The sequence below is a fragment of the Mus musculus genome, chromosome 17 (assembly GCF_000001635.26).
Source record: "Mus musculus strain C57BL/6J chromosome 17, GRCm38.p6 C57BL/6J".
NCBI lineage: Eukaryota > Metazoa > Chordata > Mammalia > Rodentia > Muridae > Mus > Mus musculus.
In genome coordinates this window covers 58,019,003-58,042,252 of record NC_000083.6, presented here as the reverse complement: position 1 = coordinate 58,042,252, position 23,250 = coordinate 58,019,003, and the positions used below count along the sequence as shown (strand labels likewise).

General features: G+C 39.2%; 1 protein-coding gene across 15 annotated transcripts in view; it reads right to left on the bottom strand.

The window, feature by feature from the left end:
* Cntnap5c (contactin associated protein-like 5C) overlaps positions 1-23,250 on the bottom strand; it is a 648,880-nt gene that overhangs the window by 375,701 nt on the left and 249,929 nt on the right. For 14 of the 15 annotated variants that reach the window (XR_385354.3, XR_385355.3, XR_385356.3 and 11 more), the window contains one exon: positions 7,205-7,408. Coding sequence is in view for 10 of the 15 variants with exons in the window: in XM_006524747.3 (XP_006524810.1) it covers positions 7,205-7,408 (204 nt within the window). In the remaining 5 variants the exon portion in view is untranslated. Of the gene's footprint in view, positions 1-7,204; positions 7,409-23,250 lie in introns of those variants that run through there. The other variant, XM_006524746.4, reaches the window with a different exon arrangement.

Here is a 23,250-nt window from a genome sequence, read left to right as displayed (position 1 = left end):
TTGTAGCTAAAATGATATACACCCCCACTTTCTGACAGGAAATGAATGTTTCCAGGACACCAGCAATCACATGGTGGCAGAAATGCTTACAGTATTGGCAAAAACAATAAGACTAAACACAAAAGTTTCAACACTTAGAAAAAAAACATAATTAAACACACACACACACACACACACACAATGTATAAGAATTATGAATGAAGAAAGCAGATCTTGAACCAACTTTGAGGAAGCCAGTGGTCATACAAAGTGTGTCTGCTCACACAGGAAGAGAGGAAAACATAACCATTTCAGCTACAAATTTTGAGTGCCTACTCTATGAACTCAGCTCCTCCACCAAAAGGTAATGGCTGCTACTACCACACAAAAAAGTTGTTTCAATATTAAAGGAAAGATGTTATTACAGATACCTAATTTTTAAAAAATCTTTATAAATTTTGTGTGTGTGTGTATGTATGTATGCACATGTGTGTGTGTGTGTGTGTGTGTGTGTGTGTGTGTGTGTGTGTGTGTGTGCATGTATTGAGTCAGGTTTTGCCTTGCACCATTTGTGTGCTGGGATCTTACTCTAGCTATTAGACTTGGCAACACCCACCTTTACCCACTGATACATCATTTGGGCCTATAATATATTAATTTTAGTTTGAGAGTATAGTATGCTGCCTGCTGTTTACTGGATTCTATCTGTTGAAATCTGTGGGAAGGAGTTACACTCTCTGACTGGGGGGAGAGGGGAGATGGAGGCAGCTGCTGCTCTCTTCTGCAGCTGCTTTTAGAGTGCAGCAGGGAGTGGAAGTGCAGCTGTTGCTCCTGAATCTGCACAAAGAGGTTAGACACTGCCTGGTAAGGCAAAGGAAGTCTGTGCCGCACCAAGTGAGAACTGACTGCAGTGGGGCTGGGCCGCTTCCATGGGGAAAGCTTCAGGAGAGAACTCTCCTCCCCAGGAAATGTTACAGCTGTTGTATGACAGAAGCTATCACACAGTCCTTCATGGAGTAATTCCCAAACCATTATTCCATCTGGATGAGATATTATATACATTTTGGAATGGGGTGGTGCTTGACAGCAGATGCTAACTTGGTCTGAGATATTAGAGATGTCTCATCTGCATGTGAAGTGGCTTGGGGAGCTGCCCCTACATGGCTGATCTTCACAATCCTCTCTATAGAGTGCTGTGGTCATCTGTCAAGGGCCTGGTTTCTACCATCCTCCAGTATGAGGTTCTGAGGCTTTGAAAGCACTTAAACCTTGCCAAGTTTTTGGCACCATCCATTGTCCCACAGTATGTGTCCCCAACCCACTCAGAGTATGATAGATAAGTGTATCTCTTCTCTTTCTTGTATTGTGTCATCTTTTATGCCACCTGTATTTACCTGTGCACAGGTGACATCACATGACCTCAAGGAGTCAGGAGAAGCTAATCTCCTTGTGGACTGCTCACTTCTCCCTTCACTATGGCCCGGTGGTGCTGTTTGTATCACTTAGCAAGGATATCTGGTTTCTTGCAGGAGTGTAGGAACACCACACTTGGCATACTTGGAAAGTAGAAGTGGTGAATGAATATCTGCTTCTGTTTTTTAGTATGTATGTATGTATGTATGTATGTATGTATTAATTACACAAGCCTTGAATTCTCATCATTGCCAGATTATGCAAATGAATGAATGAATTAAAATATCCCCCTCTCTTCTTCCCTTCCTTCCATAAGAAATTACAATATAGTAGGTCATGGTCATATAAAGGAAAGTTTTTGAGCAGGGCTAGAGCTCTCTCTTCTGAGAGGACCAGTGTTGCTAGCTCCTAGTAATAATAGTTAAGACACATGAACACAGGCAAGAAGCTAAGACATATCCACCCAGCTTAGAGGAACTAGTATCTAGGCTCAGGGGTGGCAGGGACAGTAGGAGTGTTGTCAGCAGAGAGCTGGCTCACAGGTCTAGCAGCACACTCCTGGACCCTGTGAATGAGATTGCTGCATTTGATTAACAGTGAAGGAAGGTTAGGTTAGCAGCAATTAAAAATATGACAGTTGTGGACAGTTCAGCTTATTTAAAAGTTATGCCAACTTAAACGTCTGCTGTAATTTATGCATATCTGTTAGGCAAAAATGTATTTCTGAAACACACATTACTTTGTTTTGTAGAGAAACTCTCTCTCTCTCTCTCTCTCTCTCTCTCTCTCTCTCTCTCTCTGTGTGTGTGTGTGTGTGTGTGTGTGTGTGTGCCACAATGTACCTTTGGAGGTCAGAGACAGCCTAAATATCAGTCTTCACCTTCTATATTATTTAAGACAGTTTTCTTGTTTGCCACTGAATATCCCTGACTAACCAGCCTATGAGCCTTTAGAGATTCTTCTCTCTATATATTTCTCCCCTCTCCTTCTCCCTCTCCCTCTCCCCCTCCTCCTCCCCCTCCCCCTCCCCCTCCCTCTCCCTCCAGTAAGAAAGCTGTGGTATACAAATTCTCAATTTATGCAGGTATTAGTGATCCAAGTTTAGATTCTCACACTTATGTAGCAAACATGTAACCCTCTGAGTCACCTACTGTGTATTTTTCTTAGTATGGGTAATGTTGAAAATTCTCTTGATTTTTATTTTATTTTTGTGAGCTATATTCTCTGACTTTTACCCATTTGTTTTTCTAACAGTTGGGATTTAGTTTACTTTTTGTATTATAGAGTTTGAGGGAATCTTTCTGACCTTGGTCTTTTTTGTATGTTGCATTCTCTGTTTCATTTACTTTAATACTGATTTTTTTTCTTGAAAATTCATTATATGAAGGCTGGGGAGATGGCTGTGCAGTCCAAGTCCTTGATGTGCAAGCTTAATGACCAGAATTCAGATCTCTAGAAACCCTTGTAAATTCCTGGTAGGTGTGGTGGCCCACTGGAATTCCAGCCCTGGTCAGTAGAGACTGAGGTTTCCAGTGCAAACTGCCTCACAAGATGCCCCCATTTCACTGAGCTCTGCGTTTGAGAGAGAGACTCACTCTTAATATGTGCCACATACGTGCAAGGACCACTCTGCACTCACACATGTCTATCACTATTACATATAAAAAAAACAACAGAAAATGAAAAAAGAATCACCATAATTTCTCTTCTAACAGCCTAGCCTGGCTTTGAAATCAGAGGAAATTTCCCAGCAGGTTTCTCCACTAATTCACTCTGTAATTGGATCTTGCAAGCCTAGTTCTTGCATTTGTTGGAAGGTATTCAGGTTGTGCTGGCTGATCCTCATTAGTGCAATATTTCAGATGAACAGGTTAAGAAAACATGGTCACTGACAAAGTCAAAATCAGGACATTAGATAGGGATCTTTATGTCTTGGCCTTTTAACCTACTCATCTGCTTTCTGGAAATTTATTATAAGGAAATAAATTATTATTTATTATTTCACTTATTAATAGTGTCTGAAAAAGACTAATGACTTAAAAATTGAAGATAATGTTTAGGAGTTTGAGGAGAGATTAAACACATGTAAATCAACAATAGGATATAAGAGTTGTTGAAGTGGCACATTTCAAGTTCTCATAACATTTTCAAATATGTATGAATGAAAACTATATTTTTAGATTAAACTGAAAGGGGTAGCTAATAATATATCTAACAATTTAACATACTTAGTATAGGATGTATACAAGTATAACAGAAATGTGCAAATGCACACTAAATGTAGCTATTCAAAAGCACCAATAAACACTTTGAACTCATAAAGCACAAAAATCTACCACAATATCATTAGATGTTTCTTTTCCTCTATATTTTAGAGTTAGAATAACTATTGTAATAGCCAGAAAGAGCACTATGAAATTACGTTTTTACTATGTGAGTTACTGAATGCCACTTTAATTATGAGGAGTTTCATATGCTTCTGTAAGAACTTCGAGGATGAATTCAATGTCTTGAACATGATGGTCCAGTTCTTAATATAATCTACCACTGGGTTATGTCCATATTCACAAATTCAATTATTTATTTATTTATTTATTTATTTATTTATTTATTTATTTATTTGTGTCAGGCATTGTGAGTATGAACATGCAGTAGTGTACTTGACCAAGCCAAAGGAACAATTGTAGGAATTGGTTCTCTCCTTTCATCTTCTATGTTCCAGGGTTTGAATTCAGGTTGTGAGCCTTGCCAGCAGGCACCGTCATCCACTGAGCAATCTCACCAACTCACATGTTTATTTCCTAATTCACTCAAAAAGAGGCTATAAATAAATTATATCCATTTCTAATTTTAGTTGTTTTTTAACTAAAAGTCACATATCTTACATTAAAGCTAGTGAAAAGTAGTTTGACTAAATAAATGCAGAAAACAAAATTCTAGTTTAAAGCTCTTTAGTTTTATGTGGCATATGTGAAGCATACATATGAATATTTACTTAAGTGCCTGAATGTTGACTCTTGAAACGTAGAAAATTGGAAATAAATGCCTTTCAGTGGACTTTATAATTATTCTGTAATACATGTTAGTTTATTTAATAAAATGCCTGAAATTTAAAGGAGCTATAAAATGTATGGTCACTGGACTCTCATCATTGTCTTCATAAGCTGTCACACAACTCAAAGCTTTCACCTCTGAATGCTGCACCAGTGCCACAAAGGACACTTATATCTGTTAGTGTTCTTTGACAGGATTTTACTGTTCTTCATCTGCATGTGCTGGGATCACACAACATTCCAGATTAGATTAAAGACATTGAACTGTTGTAAAGTTGAGTATCCTGCATGCTTTTCTGACATCTTTCTTGTTCAATACTTAACAACAGTTTCCCAGCCACACAATTCTTACACACTTTGATCCCCCATCTGCCTGTGTGGTTCTTACCTTTGTGATTCTACAGAGTCAGATCGTCATGGAATATTGGGAGGGGGGGACACTCTATCCCCATGGATTGAAGAGTAAAATCTCATGCCCAATTACTAATTCTAAAATAATAATAAATGCCTGTGTTCTATTCTTGGTTAATTGGACAAGGCAACTGCATAGTGAAATTTCTCCACACAACCAACTCTTCCCAAAGTACACAGAACATATAACTTGATATTATCAACTGCCACATGAACAGCATTGTACCATGTATGTCTGTAATTTACCTACCTTCCTTACTTGTATTATGTGCTTCTGTGTGCATGTACACATGTGTGCATGCATGTGTGTATGTGTGTGCATGCATGTGCAGGTCAATTTCCAGTGTTGATCTTCCATATTGTTGGTGCTTTGAATTTTTGTTTGCTTGTTTGTTTGTTTGTTTGAAGGAAGGTCTTCCACTGGTTTAGAACTCGCCAAATAAACTAGGCAGAATGGCCAGTCTAACTGAGTGATCTTTGTGTCTTTGCCTCTCCAGTAATGTAATTGCAAGCATGTACCACATCTGGCTTTTCTGTGGTTACTGGGAATTGAATTCATGTCCTCATGCTTGTATTGCAAGAAAGTTAGCATTAGAGCCATCTCCCCAGCCCTCACACTTATATTCATCTTATGTGTCAAGTATCAATTATATGAATTAAACTTGGAAATCTGTAGGTTCTTCCTACTTCTTTCTTTTATATTTACCATGAATGCCAAGAAGACACTTGGAACTTCTACTTAAAAAGGACCAGAATAAAACCTACATTGTTTGCTTTTGGGAGCAAGGCTGCACAATGGAAATTCTCATGTTTTCTTCCAATATATAGCTTGTTCTGATATCCTCTGTGAACATTGAGATTGTACCCTGTATTGGACTATACTTCTCCTTGCCTACTAGATAGTAGTCTACTAAATACTAGTAACAATGTGTTTCCTCTCCTTTATACTAATAACTTTTAGTAGGGGAAGAGGGATGTAGTAGCAGACAAAGTAGCCCCTTTTGGTCCTAGACAGATAGCTAATCATGTTAAAGTATGTACCATTGAGCCTGATGACCTGAGCTGGATTCTAGGGAACCACATAGAAAAACAAAAGATCCAACTGAGCAAGTGGTCTTCTGACCTTTACACTTGTGCCACAGCACACCACAACCACATTCAAATAAATCAATGAATGTCATGAATTTTAAAATTTTAAAAAAAAAAATCTTTCCTTTTGCTCTAATATACATTTTTCTATTTGCTTTTTTCTAGATGAGAGCTCATTTGGTTTTCCTCTGTGCACTAAAGAACTCAATACCTAACTCCTATGGCCTGCATTCCTTCCTTTCTTCCATGACAAAGCATAAGAGATCCCCTTCTCTTTTGTGCTTCAGTGAGAAGTTGGGTAGAGTAAATGTAGACATACTGACATTGAAGCAACCCAGAAAGTATTCCACCCAGAGAAGGAAGACACAGCATACTGCAGAGAGGCAGGAAGGTCCTCTTTACCAAGCCAACTGCTATTCAGGTCCCAGACTCATCCTTCCAGCCTCAGGCCACCATAACATAGGAAAGACTCCAGACTTACTTTTTCCATTTGCACATATTACCTCCCAATAAGAAGAAAAAAACAATTAAATGGTTTTTTTCCTGACACTTAGGGGTTTGTTTGTTTAGTTGGTTTGTTTTTATTTGTTGCTGTTTTGTTTTGTGCTTAGATGGCTCTTCTGAGATGCTCATTATAGTGGGACATAAAACTTAAAAAATTTATTTTAAAGCTTGAGTTATGAAAAGGTTAATTTTAAGTATGTAGTTGTAAAGATATTGAAAGGTTGTGCTTCTTATATTGCCTAGTATCACAGAATGACACCTCTGGTCCCCCCAAAATACTAAGTGCTGTTCTAACCTCATTAAGATTAAATATTTAAAAATAATCATTGTTACTCCAATGAAGACAAAGAAAATAGATCACTTAGTGCTTTAGTGACTCCATTTGATATTCATACAACACACACACACACACACACACACACACACACACGCGCGCGCCCCAGAAGTGATATCCAATGCGTGTTTGACAAAGCAGCACAAGTTTGAGGATTTGACTTCAATCCCTAGACCTTAGGTTAAAAGCCAGCTGCAGCAACTCATGCTTACAATCCCAGCATGCGGGAATAGCAGAACAGAGAGGGGAAATAGGGACAGAAAGTTCTTTGGTGTTTGTCAGTCAGTCTGGCCAAATCAGTAAGCTACAAGTTCAGTGAGAGTCCACCACAAAGTTACGGAACAGTGTTCAAAAAAGACACCCTAGGTTCACCTCTGGCCTCAACAGTTATATGCACATATTAGCATAGGTCTGATCTTACCCAGGTTCAGGTATAGGGCTAGCCTGCCATTCTGAAGCTCTAGGGTGATATGGTCTCCACGTTGTCCTTCCCCATGGAACAGAACCCCATCCCTTTGTATGCTCTTGAACTTAAGGGAGATCACATCTTTGAGGGTGCTCATTGTCTTCTGGTTGAACCTGTAGAGAAGTGAGCTCCAGCCATCAAAGTCAGCTACATCTGATCCTGAGAACAGAGAGAAGAGAGAAAGAAACATCACTGTGTTTCCTATGGCAGCTATTCTTGTTTCTCATCTTTGATGTTGCAGAGTTCCCAGGAATATTCCTAAAATCTGGAGGATTTCTCTTACAAGGAGACACATGGAATAGAACCAACTTACATAGAATCTATGGATCATAAATTTTTAGGCAGTGCAGACACACCAGCCTGAAAAAAAATCTTCCATTGATGAATGTTGAACAAGAGAAGTCTTAGAAGGGTGCCATCACATAACTCCCTCCATTAAGGTGTCTTAAGGGAGCTTTGAGGTTATGATTGGGCTTTCAGAATGAAGGGAGAGAATTAGGCAAATATAATGCAATGCATGAAGACCTACATATGATTGGGCCTTATAGCTAAGAAGAAGCTTGCTTTAAAACCTGGAGAGGAAATTCATAACAGTAACAATAAGTGTGAGATAGGGAGAGTGAGAGAAATATGTGGCTGTATGCAAAGGATACTGAGACAGGCCAGCCTTCAAAGAGGCTTTTCTAATTCCCATGAAGAAAGCCCTCTGAGGAGTCTTTGACCCATCCTTGGTCAAATGGAATATCTGATTCTTTATATCTTTTCAGGATGGGAAGGCAGTCTGCTTTTGAAACTCTCTGCACCTGTAAGAAATGCAGGTAGCTCTGGTCTTATTCAGGCTTTGTAATCTGGCATAAAGGTTCAGGTCCCTGTTCTAACAATCCCCAAGGAGACAGGATGGAAGTGCCACAGGTACCTGCATCAGGCTTTTCTGGGGCCAGTGCCTGATTTGTAATCACCTTTAATGATGTAATCACCTTTGCTAATTTGATTTTGACATTTAAAACAATCTGATCTCTTCATCCTAAGCTCCAGGCTGGAGTTGAAAAAATCATAGTCTTTATTATGGCAACTCTGGATGAATAATTCAGTGTCTTCTAGAACCCTGTCCTTAGAATTCTGAAGATTCTTTGCTGTATAGTTGGAATGAACAACCAGTGTATGGACACTGATAATTTGAATAGAGGGTTAATGTGGTATATATGCATTTATGCATTTTTCAGGGCTGGTAATGTACTGTTTTAGAGTTTTATGCAAAACATTCAGTTACTATTTTATGGTTAGACATGTAGTCTTATTTGAGATAGACTTTTAGTTAAGACATAAAAATTAAGCAACTATATATGCTAACATGGAATATCCCAATATGTACATATATTGTCTAATGTCAACTCAAAATAAGTATATATAGTTACTGAAACATATGCTATTTTGTGGAGAAGTATGGCCTGTTTTCCCAGTATATAACATAGCCACCGATTAAGATGTTACAATAGAGGTTAGCTCAACCTCATAGCCATGGCAAAGAATTGACCCATGCAATATAGAGGTAACTAGATTTAGGATATGACTGTACCTAATGGCCCTGCCTAGTAACAGGAAATGGGGATAGTGTCACAGGACCCTCACTGGAAGTCAAGCCATTATTCCTTTCTGCTTTCCACAGCTGGAAGTTTCCTTGTGAGATTCCAGCACACAGGGAGTAGAAGGTTAGGGAAGGGAGACTCTTGAAACTTCCATGAAGTTGTCATTCACAATAGGGTGGGACTGTGCCGTGGAGCAGCAATTGTACTATCACTGATGCTCTTTTAACTCAGCCCTTACCAATGCTGTGTAAGTAAAAATAAGTTTATTTTTGTCAAATTAGGCTTTGGTGGTATCCTTAGTTTGTTCTGTCTTCTATTCATTCACTCAGGTGATTAGACATTTTTTTCACATCTTCCCAGGTAAAGTTAACATGAGAATTACAAATTATAATTCTGATTTTTTTCCTTACACTGGCATCATATATAGAATACCACAGCTTCATTTAATCCAACTTCAACTTAGTTATATGCTTTGTTATCTATCCCCTTTAACCCCCTCCAGCCTTTAAATCCCAATTCTTTTCCTTTTTCTTCTTTTGTTTATTATTTTCTTTATTTACATTCTAGTCATTGCCCCCTCAGTCTCCCTCCCACAGTTGCTCATCCCTTTCCTCTTCCCTCTTGACTTGAGAGGGTGCCCCCCACCAAGTCTCCCCATTCCCTGAGGCCTCAATTAGCTCATTGATTAAGCTTATCTGTTCCCACTTCCTGAAGACCTCTGCTATTTTTGTGCCAGGGGCCTTAGACTGGCCTGTGTATGATCCTGGTTGGTGGCTCAGTCTCAAGGAGCTCCCTCCAGTCTGAGTAAAAGGAGCTGGGAAAATCCCATTCTTTTTTTTTTTTTAATTTATTTTTTTACACTTCAAATTCCATTGCCTGCCCCCTCATCCATCCTCCAACTGCTCCACATTCCACACCTCCTCTGCACCCCACCCCTTCTCCATGTGGATGCCCCACCCCCACCCCACCTGACCTCTAAACTCCCCTGGGCCTCTACTATCTTGAATGAACACAGGCCAGAAAGTCCTCTACTGTACATGTGTTGGGGGCCTCATATCAGCTGGTGTATGCTGTTTGGAGGTCCAGTGTTTGAGAGATCTCAGAGGTTCAGATTCATCGAGACTGCTGGTCCTCCTGAAGGATCGCCTTCTCCTCAGCTTCTTTCAGCCTTCCCTAATTCAATGAAAGGGGTCAGAAGCTTATGTTCATTGGTTGGGTGCAATTATCTGCATCTGACACTTCCAGCTGCTTGTTGGGTTTTTCAGAGGGCAGCTATAATAGATCCTTTTTTGTGAGAACTCCATAATAGTAATAGTGTCAGGTCCTGGGATCTCCCCTTGAGATGGATCTGACTTTGGGCCTGTCACTGGACCTTCTTTTCCTCAGGCTCCTCTCCATTTCCATCTCTGTAATTCTTTCAGACGGGAACAACTATGGGTCAGAGATGTGACTATGGGATGGACACCTCATCCCTCACTTGATGTCCTGTCTTCCTGCTGGAGGTGGACTCTATAGGTTCCCTCTCCCTACCGTCAGACATTTCATCTAAGGTCCCTCCCTTTCAGTCCTGGGAGTCTCTGCCCTCTCATATCTCTGGTGCATTCTGGAGGTCCCCCAACCTCCTATTTCCTGAGATTGCCTGTTTACATTCTTTCTGCTGCCCCTCAGGGCTTCAGTCCTTTTCCCTCACCCAATACCACATTTCCTTCTCCCCCCCTACTATCCCCTAACCCTGTCTACTTTCCCTCCCAGATTCCTCCCTCCCTCCCCACTTGTGGTTGCTTTCTTCTCTCTCCCAATTAGGACTGAGGCACCCTCACTTGGGCACTTCAGCTTGTTGAGCTTTTTGAGTTCTGTGGTCAGTATCTTGAGTATTCTATATGTTTTTTATTTGTTTGTTTGTTTGTTTGTTTGTTTGTTTTTGTCTAATATCCACTTATAAGTAAGTACATACCACGCATATCCTTTTGGGTCTGAGTTACCTCACTCAGGATTATATTTTCTAGTTCCATCCATTTGCCTGCAAAATTCAAGATGTCCTTGTTCTTAATAGCTGAGTAGTATTCCATTGTGTAAATGAACCACATTTTTTTATCTATTCTTCTGTCTCTGTTGTGGGACATCTAGGTTGTTTCCAGCTTCTGACCATCACAAATAAGGCTGCTATGAACATAATGGAACATGTACCCCTGTGGCATGGTGGGTTATCCTTTGGGTATATTCCCAAGAGTGGTATAGCTGAGTCTTCAGGTAGATCTATTTCCAATTTTCTGAGGAATCTCCGGATTGATTTCCAGAGATGTTGTACCAGTTTGCAATCCAACCAGCAATGGAGGAGTGTTCCTCTTTCTCCACATCTTCTCCAACATGTGTTGTCACCTGAGGTTTTGATCTTAGCCATTCTGACTGATTTAAGGTGGAATCTCAGGATCATTTTGATTCACATTTCCCTGATCACTAAGGATTTGAACATTTCTTAAGGGTAAATCTCCATTTTTGACCCTTGATTTTCTTGAGAACAGCCTGGCCAAACTCCACATATGATAGCACATAGTATTTGGCATTATATACGATCCTTATTTCATTTAGCATATTGTTCCTACATTCTCTTAGTATGGAAGCCAGACAGTCAAAGTCAAGAAGTCAAGAGCTTAACAAATTTATGAGGTATATGCATATATATATTTACCTGACTCCTAGAATTCTACATTTCTTCTTGCACACAATGTCCAAGGTAAGCAGCTTATAATCAGAGATTGTGAGCAAAAACAGTACTTGGAAAACTTTTAGGGTGGATTGGTGGTACCTTTGTTATAGGCATGGACTGGAGTATGAAGGGGACCTATGTTGATTTCCATCTTCTCATGCCCTGGAACAAAGACTTAGACTATGAACGGGGGAGTGCTAGATGTAGAGACATATGAAGGAAGCACTTTTTAGAGTAGGAGATGCCCAAGACGTTGGCTTCTTGACGTCTTGGGCATCTCCTACTCTTGATGAGGAGGCTTGATGACAATTGATCATGAGGACTGGGACTCTTTGTCTGTTCTTCATAAAGAACTGTTTTCTCCTGAGTTTGTATATGCCACATGATCATTATAGCATTTGATCCTGGAGGTGTGGTGCTGATCTAGTCATCCATATGTCAGTCTTGATACCTTCTCTTAGTTCTACTCTTCTGATTTGTACTGGCTTCCTACTAGGGCTCTTTCTTCCAACTGATTTATACGATCACAGTGTTAGCAGATATTCTTGGTTTATAGTATATTTTTCTTTTTGTTTTGTTCCTTGGATGTGTATATGCATAGTGTGTGTGTGTGTGTGTGTGTGTGTGTGTGTGTGTGTGTGTGTGTGTGTGTGTGTTGGAGCAATCTTCCCATCTCTATGGCTTGATTCTATTAATCCTTTTCTGTACATGCTCTTGTACTTTGGATGTACAGCACAGATGAGTAGTGACAAACTTGAAAAGGCTTTTGGGTTCTAAACTCTAAGAAGAAGAGTACAGACAGAACTCTCCATCCAGCAGAAGCAAGCCAGCTCTCTGTTCTGTGCAGAGCAGAGAAGAAATTCCCTATTCTCTCCCAGATGAGGTAGAGTGTCAGAAGTATATCAGACCTGGGGAAGTATTTCTGCAATCCCAGGGCATTGCCAATTACGAGATGTCAGGAAGACAGAACACATAGAGTCAAATCTTGGATCTTTACAGATCACCTATGTCTAGCCTCATTCTCAAAACAGCAGTATTCTATGGCAAGAATGCAGGTCAGAAGTACAGGATCTAAAATCTTATTTTTACAGAAACCCTAGCATGTGTAAGAAATAAAATCTGTTGACTCATTTTCAAAATAAAATAACTTGAGTCATCTTAGGTCCAGATACAGATGTACAGAAAATACTGGGAGCCCGTAAGCTAGCAACCCCCACCCAAACTCTATTACCTTGGCTACCCTGGCTGTCCAAAGTGGAAGTTTAAAGTAAAAAGTTACTAGCAGCCAAGGTTGCCTAGAAATCTACAGCCTTATAATCTCTAACATAAGCAGGATATAAAACATAGAGAGGAACTCTTATACAGTATTGTTTTAAAAAAAATGAACATAGGTGACAGAGGGGGAAAAATTACCTAGATCATGTGTAAGATGGTACACTCTGGATTACCCAGCCAAAGAGAGAAAGGAAAGGGAGGGACGGCCTCCAGTTCTGTTTCTTTAAACTGCTTTCTGCTCTTGGTCAATGTGCCTGTCATTCTGTGCAAACAATAAGTGTTGCAAAGTAGTATAATAACTGGTTCTACTTTCCATACACTGAGTTTCTCGTGATTTTATGAAGTGAATGAACGTCAATATTTCTCACATCATGGACCCACACATGTTATGTTAATGAGTACCCTAGGAGACTTTGATGTTTGTGAAGTTCCAAGGACCATCTAGGTACCTTTGCTTTTTTGTCAGTTATGTGCACCAGGCTAACTGGTGCATACTCCTGAGAGTTCCTTATTTCACCCACAATGTCAGTGCCCTGACAACTGCTAAGTAGTTACTTGAGTGAATTTTGTTTCTCTCTTTCTCAAAATTGATTTTTCTCATTATTGTAAACTCTATTCAATGCAATCTGTGGTTTGTTTCATTGATGATGCATTGGCAAATTTTTCTAGACTATGATGAATAGACTAATTATGGTCCTGAGGACCAGTAAAGGTAGGTGGTGCATCTTCCATGTCTGATCTTCTGGGTCAAGGTAAGTCCTGCCCAGCCACTGGCTTACTGAGAAGCTCCATAATTCCAATGAAGCCTGAGTTTCTACTGGCTCCATAATTGCTGAGCAAGCTTTCAAGCTTATTTTTCTGAGAAAGACAGAATTCTTGGGGCAAATTCTGACATGTTTGATGGGTTTTGGAAGTTTGTCAACAAACCAGCTTTAAAAAAGAACTTTTTGGACTAGAATAGTCCAACCTTGAATTCCCAAGAGTGTTGAAGCACAAATCAGGTGTGGGCCTGAGGAAAGAAGAGTTTTGCATCTCAAAATCAGAAAGCTGAAGGTCAACACTGACAGGAGAAAATACTGACCCACCCTGCTACAATTGTTCACACTTGAACTCTTTAGCTATTCAGAGTAAAAACAATTTTCAATGCAAATTTTGAAGCTCTTCTCATGGTACCGTATATGAAGACAAATATTATATTCAGATCATATAATTGCACTGAAGACCTGAGGACTTTGGCTTGTAAATCCACAAACCTTAAAGGTTTCACCAGTCATCTTGAATTTGTATCAACAACCCGCCCCCCCAATGTTTCTACGGCTTGTCCAGGCTTTATCAGCAACTCTGCTTACCTCAGATGAACTATCAGCATAAATGAAGTTTCCAGAGTAAACTGTCAAAGCATAAAGATAGCTCTTCTAACAAAATTTCAAGAATTTCTCTGTTTGATAAACAAGTGAAAGAAATTGGAAAGCAACCACAACTTAAAAGGAAAAGTTAAACCAAAGTAAATCCAAAACTCCAGATAAAAATCCCTACCCATGCACGTGTGCACTGTCCTCTTATAGCCAGATATTAATCTATCCGTTCATCCATGTTCATCCATCCATCCATCTACTCAGCCATCCATTCTTCTACTCATCTACCCACATATCTTTCCATTCATCCTCTATCCCTCCCCCTTCCATGCCTCCCTTCCCCTTCCTTGCTTTACTCCCTCCTTCCCATTTTTACTTCCATCTTTCTTATTTCTTTTTTTCCCTCTGAAAAATAAGTCTTCATTAGATCAGGATAGTCTTAAACTTGCTCTGTAACTAAGGACATCCTTGATCTTCTGATCCACTTGCTTATACCTCCAGAGTACATGAACTCCACGTGTTTGTGTACCACAATCCCTGGTTTATATCATCTAGGGCTTGAACTCTCTGACTCATCTCTCTAAGAAGGATAAACTACCTTCTTTTAATGGGAGGTTTCTGCATACTTTTGTGCACAGAATTATGAATATACTTAAAGTTTATAGTGTAATTTGACTGATAACAAATTACAAAGATCAGAGGAAAATTATGTTAGATAGCTTACACAATAGATTCTTTAGTTCTTCCCTAAATTCACTGTATGCATTTGGCTTTTTCACTCTCATTTTCACTGTGTGTGTGTGTGTGTGTGTGTGTGTGTGTGTGTGCTTGTGTGTGTGCATGTGTGAGCTTGTGTGTATAATTATGAGTCAGTGCACACAAGAGTATCTACCTGCTAGAGTGCAACTCAGAGTTTTCCTTTGTAGGAGCCATCTACTCTGCTAGAAGACTAGCATGTACCAGGACTTTCATTTCTCTGTCCCCCACAACCAGTGCCATCACAGCCACCTTATTATAGCCCAGGTTTTCCCCAACGTGGGTTCTAGGTACACAACATGAGTTTCCATGCTTGCAATGGAAACACATTACCAACTAAACCATCTCTTCAGTTCCACCTTGGGAATATTCTGAGTTCATTCTGTTCCTTTATCTTTCTGAGGCAACTATGATGGAAATAATGTGTCAAGTCTTCTGAGGAATTACACACAGCATTGTGGACATAAATAAGTCACCATAACAACACAGTATTACAGTAGTAATAAAGAGAGAAATATTGATGTTCTTCTATAATTCATTATTCCAATAGGGCCTTGTGGATATAAAACAATAAGATGCAAGGGGAAGTAGGAGTAGGACATGTGGAGCCAACTGGGAGACAAGACTAAATGAAAAGAACAATGTGGGTAGTCGTGAGAAGTGAAAACTTGTTTGGGCATGAACACAGGTTTCATGAGGGGGGAGCAACATTTCAAAAAGAATTTTCACAAGTCAGCAGTAGGAAAGGGATGAGTGTGGCAATGGCTGGGAGTAGGAAAGCCTCCCTGGTGAAAATGGCATCATACAGCTTTTAGGTATGTCTCTGATTTACTCCATTCTCAGTGGTCTTCTTAAACAAAACATCCAGATGCATCAGGAGGGCCACTCACTTGGTATTTAAACAGGAATCTTGAGATTGGAGGAGAAAGCTGCTAGTTTTCCCTTTTGCAGTGGTAGGTATGGTTTTGTTGGTGGTGTTGTTTGTTTTGGGTTTTGTTTTATTTTGTTTTGTCTTTATGGAAATATTGGCATGGGCTTTGCAAGACAGTGGGTTACGAACAGTGTTTGCTCTGAAAGTATGAGGACCTGAGATCAGTTTTCCCATTCCCATTTAGAAAGTCAGGTGAAGGGCTAGGAATGACTTAGTGAATAAGAATATGGTCTTGTGAAGATCATATGCCCCAGTACAGGGGATTGTCAAGGCCAGAAAGCAGGAGTGAGTGGACTGGAGAGCAGAGTGGGGGATGGGGGAGGGTGTAGGGGGCTTTGAGGATAGCATTTGAAATGTAAATGAAGCTAATAAAAATGTAAAATAAATAAAAAGAATATTTGCTTCACAAGCAAAAGGCTCTGAAACTCCAGAACCTACACGAAAAAAAAAAAAATTGTGAAACTGTTATTTTGTAAAAAGAAAGAAAGAACCAGGATATGTTTGGTAAAGGTGTGGTATGATGAGGTGGAAGAGGGTGCCTCGGGTGCCTCTGCAGGCCCATGCTATGGCATCCCTTCCCACAAAGGTATCAGCCATACGATGGGTATAGTATGGAATAGAGTTATTTAGGACATGGGGAGGGGAGTTGAAGGAGTAGAGATAGAGAAAGGCAGAGAGCGAAAGACAGACAGACAGAGGCAGAGACACACAGAGAGAGGAGAAGCTGGCCAGGAACATATGAAGAGAAATGGGGAGAGGAATGAGGAGAAAATGGTAAGAGAGTAAGAGAGAAACACAATGAGAGAGGGAGGGGGAGAGAGGGAGGGAGAGAGAGAGAGAGAGAGAGAGAGAGAGAGAGAGAGAGAGAGAGAGAGAGAGAGAGAGAGAGAGAGAGAGAGAGAGAATGGGACAAACAGTCCCTTTTATAGTGAATCAGGCATTCCTGGCAATGCCAGGTAACTGTGGGGCAGATTCTTGAAGGAATGCTAACAAAAAGTGAGTGTAGCCACGTACATGTCTGTTATTATAGACTTGTGGAGGTGATAGATAGGAGGATCATGAAGGATTATTAGAAGCCCTCCTAATGCCATGCTCAGTAAGAGACAGTTTCCCTCGAGAATAAGTTAGTGATAGAACAGAATGCCTGATGTACTTCTCTGACCTCTGCACTCATGAGGAAGCATGTACACTGTTGTACATCTACCATTTACATATACTACACTACACATACACATACACATGCACACACAAACACACACACACACGCACAAACACATTTCTATGATTTCATGTTTTGGATACATTCTGTGGTCATCTCCATGACCCTGCCTATGTGATTAGTTTTGAAGCCAATGGGTCAATAAATAAATCACTGAAGTGATCACTTCTACAGAGATTGAAGGTAAAACAAGCTGGCAGTGAAGACCCTGGTCTCTGGATAAAAACTGGCTGCAGGGTAGTTGGTCCAATTATCAGGGCATGTTACCTTTTACATTCCATGGTTAGCGTAAGGCAAGCAGAGCTTCAGAGCTCTGCAATCAGCTTATCCATGTGATACTCATTGTTAAAGATAGACTGCTGTGGACATTCCTCCACTTCCACAGCTTACCTACATGGATTTGTTTCTTTCAATCTCCACAGTTAGTGTTTTTACTTTGTTACATGTATGTGTATGCTTATATTTTGATTTTAACCATTCTGACTAATGTGAGGTGGAATCTCAGAGTTGTTTTGATTTCCATTTCCCTGATGACTAAGGATGTGGAACATTTCTTTAGGTATTTCTTCACCATTCAATATTCCTCAGTCGAAAATTCTTTGTTTAGCTCTGTACCCTATTTTTTAATTAGGTTACTTGGTTCTCTGGCGTCTATCTTTTTGAGTTCTTTGTATATATTGGATATTAGCCCTCTATTGGATGTAAGATTTGTAAAAAAAAAAAAAAAAAAAAAAAAAAAAAAAAAAAAAAAAAGATTTTCCCAATCTGTTGGTTGCCTTTTTGTCCTATTGACAGTGTCCTTTGCCTTACAGAAGCTTTGCAATTTTATGAGGTCCCAATTATCAATTCTTGATCTTAGAGCATAAGCCGTTGGTATTCTGTTCAGGAATTTCCCCCTGTGCCCATGCATTTGAAGCTCTTCCCCACTTTCTCCTCTATAAGTTTCAGTGTATATGGTTTTATGTGGAGATCCTTCATCCACTTGAACTTGAGCTTTGCACAAGGAGATAAGAATGGAACGATTTGAATTTTCTACTTGTTGAACACCAGTTGAACCAGCACCATTTGTTAAAAATGCTGTCTTTGTTCCACCCAATGCTTTTAGCACTTTTGTCAAATATCAAGTGACTATATGTGTTTGGGTTAATTTCTGGGTCTTCAATTCTATTCCAGTGATCTTCTTGCCTGTCTCTGTACCAATACCACACAGTTTTTATGTCTATTGCTCTGTAATAAAGCTTGAGGTAAGAGACAGTGATTCCCCTAGAAATTCTTTTATTGTTGAGAAGAGTTTTCTCTATCCTGGGTTTTTGTTATTCCAAATGAATTTGCAAATTACTCTTTCTAATTCTATGAAGAATTGATTTGGAATGTTTGAGGAGATTGCATTGAATCTGTAGTTTGCTTTTGGCAGAATGGCCATTTTTACTATATTAATCCTGCCAATCCATGAGCATGGGAGATCTTTGCATCTTCTGAGATCTTCAATTTCTTTCTTCAGAGACTTGAAGTTCTTGTCATACAGATCTTTCACACCAAGATATATAATATTATTTGTGACTATTGTGGAGGGTATCCTTTCCCTAATTTCTTTCTCAGCCTGTTTATCCTTTGAGAAGAAGAAGGCTACTGATTTGTTTGAGTTAATTTTATATCCAGCTACTTTGCTGAAGTTGTTTATCAGGTTTAGGAGTTCTCTGGTGGAATTTTTGGGGTCATTTAAGTATAAGACCATATCATCTGAAAATAGTGATATTATGACTTCTTTCTTTCCAGTTTGTATCTATTTGACCTTCTTTTGTTATATAATTGATCTAGTTACAAATTAGAGTACTATAATAAATAGATAGGGAGAGAGTGGGCATTCTTGTCTAATCCCTGATTTTAGTGGGATTGCTTCAAGTTTCTTTCCATTTAGTTTGATGTTGTCTACTGGTTTGCTGTATATATTTCTTTTACTATGTTTAGGTATGGGTCTTGAATTCCTGATCTTTTCAAGACTTTTAAAATGAGGGGATGCTGAATTTTGTCAAATGCTTTTTCACCATCTAATGAAATGATCATGTGGTTTTTTTTTCTTTTGAGTTTGTTTATATAGTGGGTTATGTTGATGGATTTCCATACTTTGAACCAACCCTGCATCCCTGAGATGAACCCTATGTGATAGTGGTGAATGATCATTTTGATGTGTTCTTGGATTCGGCTGGCAAGAATTTTATTGAGTATTTTTGCATCGATGTTTATAAGGGAGATTGGCCTGAAGTTCTATATCTGTGTTTGGTCTTTGTGTGGTTTAGGTATAAGCATAATGGTGGCTTCATAAAAAGAATTGGGTAGTGTTCCTTCTGTTTATATTTTGTGAAATAGTTGGAAAAGTATTGGTATTAGGCCTTCTTTAAAGATCTGATCGAATTCTCCACTAAATCCATCTAGTCCTGGGATTTTTTTTGGGGGGGGGGGGTTGGGAGACGATTAATGACTGCTTCAATTTCTTTAGGGGTTAGAGGACTGTTTAGATGGTTTACCTGATCCTGTTTTAACTTTGGTACCTGGTATTTCTTTAGAAAATTGTCCATTTCATCCAGATTTTCCAATTTAGTTGAGTATAAACTTTTGTAATAGCATCTAATGTTTTTTGTTTTGTTTTGTTTTGTTTTGTTTTGTTTTTTTATTTCTCCAGTTTCCATTGTCTCCCTTTTCATTTCTGATTTTAATAATTTGGACACTGTATCTGTGCCCTCTGGTTAGTCTGGCTAAGGGTTTATCTATCATGTTGATTTTCTCAAAGAACCAGATGCTGGCTTAGTTGATTCTTTGTATACTTCTTTTTGATTCTATTTGGTTTATTTCAGCACTGAGGTTGATTACTTTCTGCTGTCTACTCCTCTCGTGTGTGTTTACATTTTTTGTTCTAGAGCTTCCAGGTGTGCTGTCAAGTTGCTAATGTAAGCTCTCTCCAGTTTCTTTCTGGGGGCACTTAGAGCTTTGACTTTTTCTCTTACAAATGCTTTCATTGTGTCCTGTAAGTTTTGTTATGATGTGTCTTTGTTTTTATTAAATTCTAAAAAGTCTTTAATTTCTTTATTTCTTCCTTGACCAAGATATCACTGAGTAGAGCATTGTTCAGCTTCTATGTATTTGTGTGTTTTTCATTGTTTTTGTTGGAATTTAAGACCAGCCTTAGTCTGTGGTTATCTGATAGGGTACATGGGATTATTTCTATCTTCATATATCTGTTGAGACCCTTTTTTGTGACCAATTATATGGTCAAATTTGGAGAAGGTACCATGAGGTGCTAAGGAGAAGGTACCATGAGGTGCTAAGGAGAATGTATATTCTTTTGCTTTAGGATGGAAAGTTCCATAAATATATGTTAGATCCATTGGGCTCATAACTTCTGTTAATTTCACTGTGTCTCTGTTTAGTTTCTGTTTGCATGATCTGTCCATTGCTGAGAGTGGGGTGTTGAAGTCTCTCCCACTATTATTATGTGTGGTATGATCTGTGCTTTGAGCTTTAGTGAAGTGTCTTTTATGAATGTGAGTAACCTTGCATTTGGAGCATAAATGTTCAGAATTGAGAGTTCATCTTAATAGATTTTTCCTTTGACCAGTATGAAGTGTTCTTCCATATCCTTTTTGATAACTTTTGGTTGAAAATCAATTTTATTTGATATTAGAATGTTTCTTGGGACCATTTGCCTGGAAAATTATTTGCCAACCTTTTACTCTGAGGTAGTGTCTATCTTTTTCACTGAGGTGTGTTTCCTGCATGTAGCAAAATGCTGGGTTCTTATTAAGTGGCCAGTCTGTTAGTCTATGTCTTTTTATTGGGAAACTAAGTCCACTGATATTAAGAGATATTAAGGAAAAGTGATCATTCCTTCCTGTTATTTTTGTTGTTAGAGGTGGAATTTTGTTTGTGTAACTATCTTCTTTTGGGTTTGTTGGAAGATTACTTTCTTGCTTTTTCTAGGGTGTAGTTTCTCTCCTTGTGTTGGTGTTTTCCATTTATTACCCTTTATAGGGCTGGATTTGTGGAAAGATATTGTATAAATTTGGTTTTGTCATGCAATATCTTTTCTCCACCTATGGTAATTGAGAGTTTTCCTGGGTATAGTAATCTGGGTTGACATTTATGTTCTCTTAGGGTCTGTATGACATCTGCCCAGGAACTTCTAGCTTCCATAGTCTCTGTTGAGAATTCTGGTGTAATTCTGATAGGTCTGCCTTTATATGTTACTTGGTTTTTTTTTCCCCCTTACTGCTTTTAATATTCTTTCTTTGTTTAGTTTTAGTGCATTTGGTGTTTTGATGATTATGTAACAGGAGAAATTTCTTTTCTGGTCCAGTCTAACTGGAGTTCTGTAGGCTTCTTGTATGTTCATGGGTATCTCTTTCTTTAGGCTAGGGAAGTTTTCTTCTATAATTTTGTTGAAGATATTTACTGGCATTTTAATTTGGGAATCTTCACTCTCTTCTCTTCCTATTATCCTTAGGTTTGATCTTCTCATTGTGTCCTGGATTTCCTGGATGTTTTGGGTTAGGATCTTTTTGCTCTTTGCATTTTCTTTGACTGTTGTGTCAATGTTTTCTATGGTATCTTCTGCCCCTGAGATTCTCTTTTCTATCTCTTGTATTCTGTTGGTGATGCTTGCATCTATGACTCCTGATCTATTTCCTAGGTTTTCTAACTCCAGAGTTATCTCCCTTTGTGATTTCTTTACTGTTTCTTTTTCCATCTGTAGATCTTGGATGATTTTGTTCATTTCCTTCCTTTATTTGATTGTGTTTTCCTATAATTCTTTAAGGGATTTTTGTGTTTCCTCTTTAAGGGCTTCTACATGTTTACCTGTGTCCTCCTGTATTTCTTTAAGGGAGTTATTTATGTACTTCTTGAAGTCCTCAATTATAGTCATGAGAACTGATTTTAAATCTGCATCTTGATTTTCCAGTGTGATGGTGTATCCTGGACTTGCTATGGTGGGAGAATTGGGTTCTGATAATGCCAAGTATTTTTGGTTTCTGTTGCTTATATACTTATATTTGCCTCCTATCATCTGATTATCTCTAGTGCTCCCTGCCCTCACTATGTGTGAGTAGAGACTGTCCTTCTTGTAACCCTGGTTGTGTCAAAACTCCTCATCATCTAGCTATCTCTGTGATCCTGTGATTATGGAATTCTATGATCCTAATATTCTAGGTCTGTCTGAGTTCCTGGGAGTCAAGCTGCCTCTGGAACCCTGAGAACTTGACCAAGCTCCTGGAATCCTGGGATATTGGATGTGTTAGAGCACCTGGGATTTGAGCCTCCTCTGGGTGCTGTGGGACTGGCTGGAGAGTTTACACCCAAGGCCAACTGGCACAGATAGGAAGGAACCAGAGCCACTGGTCATTCAGGGTTCCTGCATCCCCGGAACCTGCCAGTCCTAGGTACTCCAGATGGTGTTGGAACAGATGTTGTGTCCTACTCACCCCTGATTCTGGCCATGCTAAAGTGCCTGGGAGTGGTTGTGGGACTGGCTGCTGAGTTTGTGCCCCAACTCATGATCTCCTTACTTACTTATTTATTGGATGTTAACATTACACTTGAATATACTAGGCTCAAAAACTCTTTAATTCTTTCTTTTTAAAAAATTATTAGATATTTTCTTTATTTTCATTTCAAATGTTACCCCCTTTCCAAGTTTCCCCTCCAAAAATCCCCTACCCCCTCCCTGTGCTTCCCAACCCATCCACTCCCACTTCCTCCTCTAGGCATTCCCCTATACTGGGGTATAGAACCTTCACAGGACCAAGGGCCTCTCCTCCCATTGATGACCAACTAGGCCATCCTCTGCTATATATACAGCTAGAGCCATAAGTTCTTTAGCTGCTTCTCAGCCATTCAGTATTCCACAGTTGAGAATTCTTTGTTTAGCTCTGTACCCCATTTATTAATAGGGTTATTTGGTTTTCTGGAATCCAACTTCTTGAGATCTTTTTATATATCGGATATTAGACTCCTGTTAAATTTAGGATTGGTAAATATCTTTTCGCAATCTGTTGGGTGCCATTTTGTCTTATTGACAGTGTCCTTTGCCTTACAGAAGCTTTGAATTTTATGAGGTCCCATTTGTCTTGTCGCTTCTTGATCTTACAGCCCAAGCCATTGCTGTTCTGTTCAGAAATGT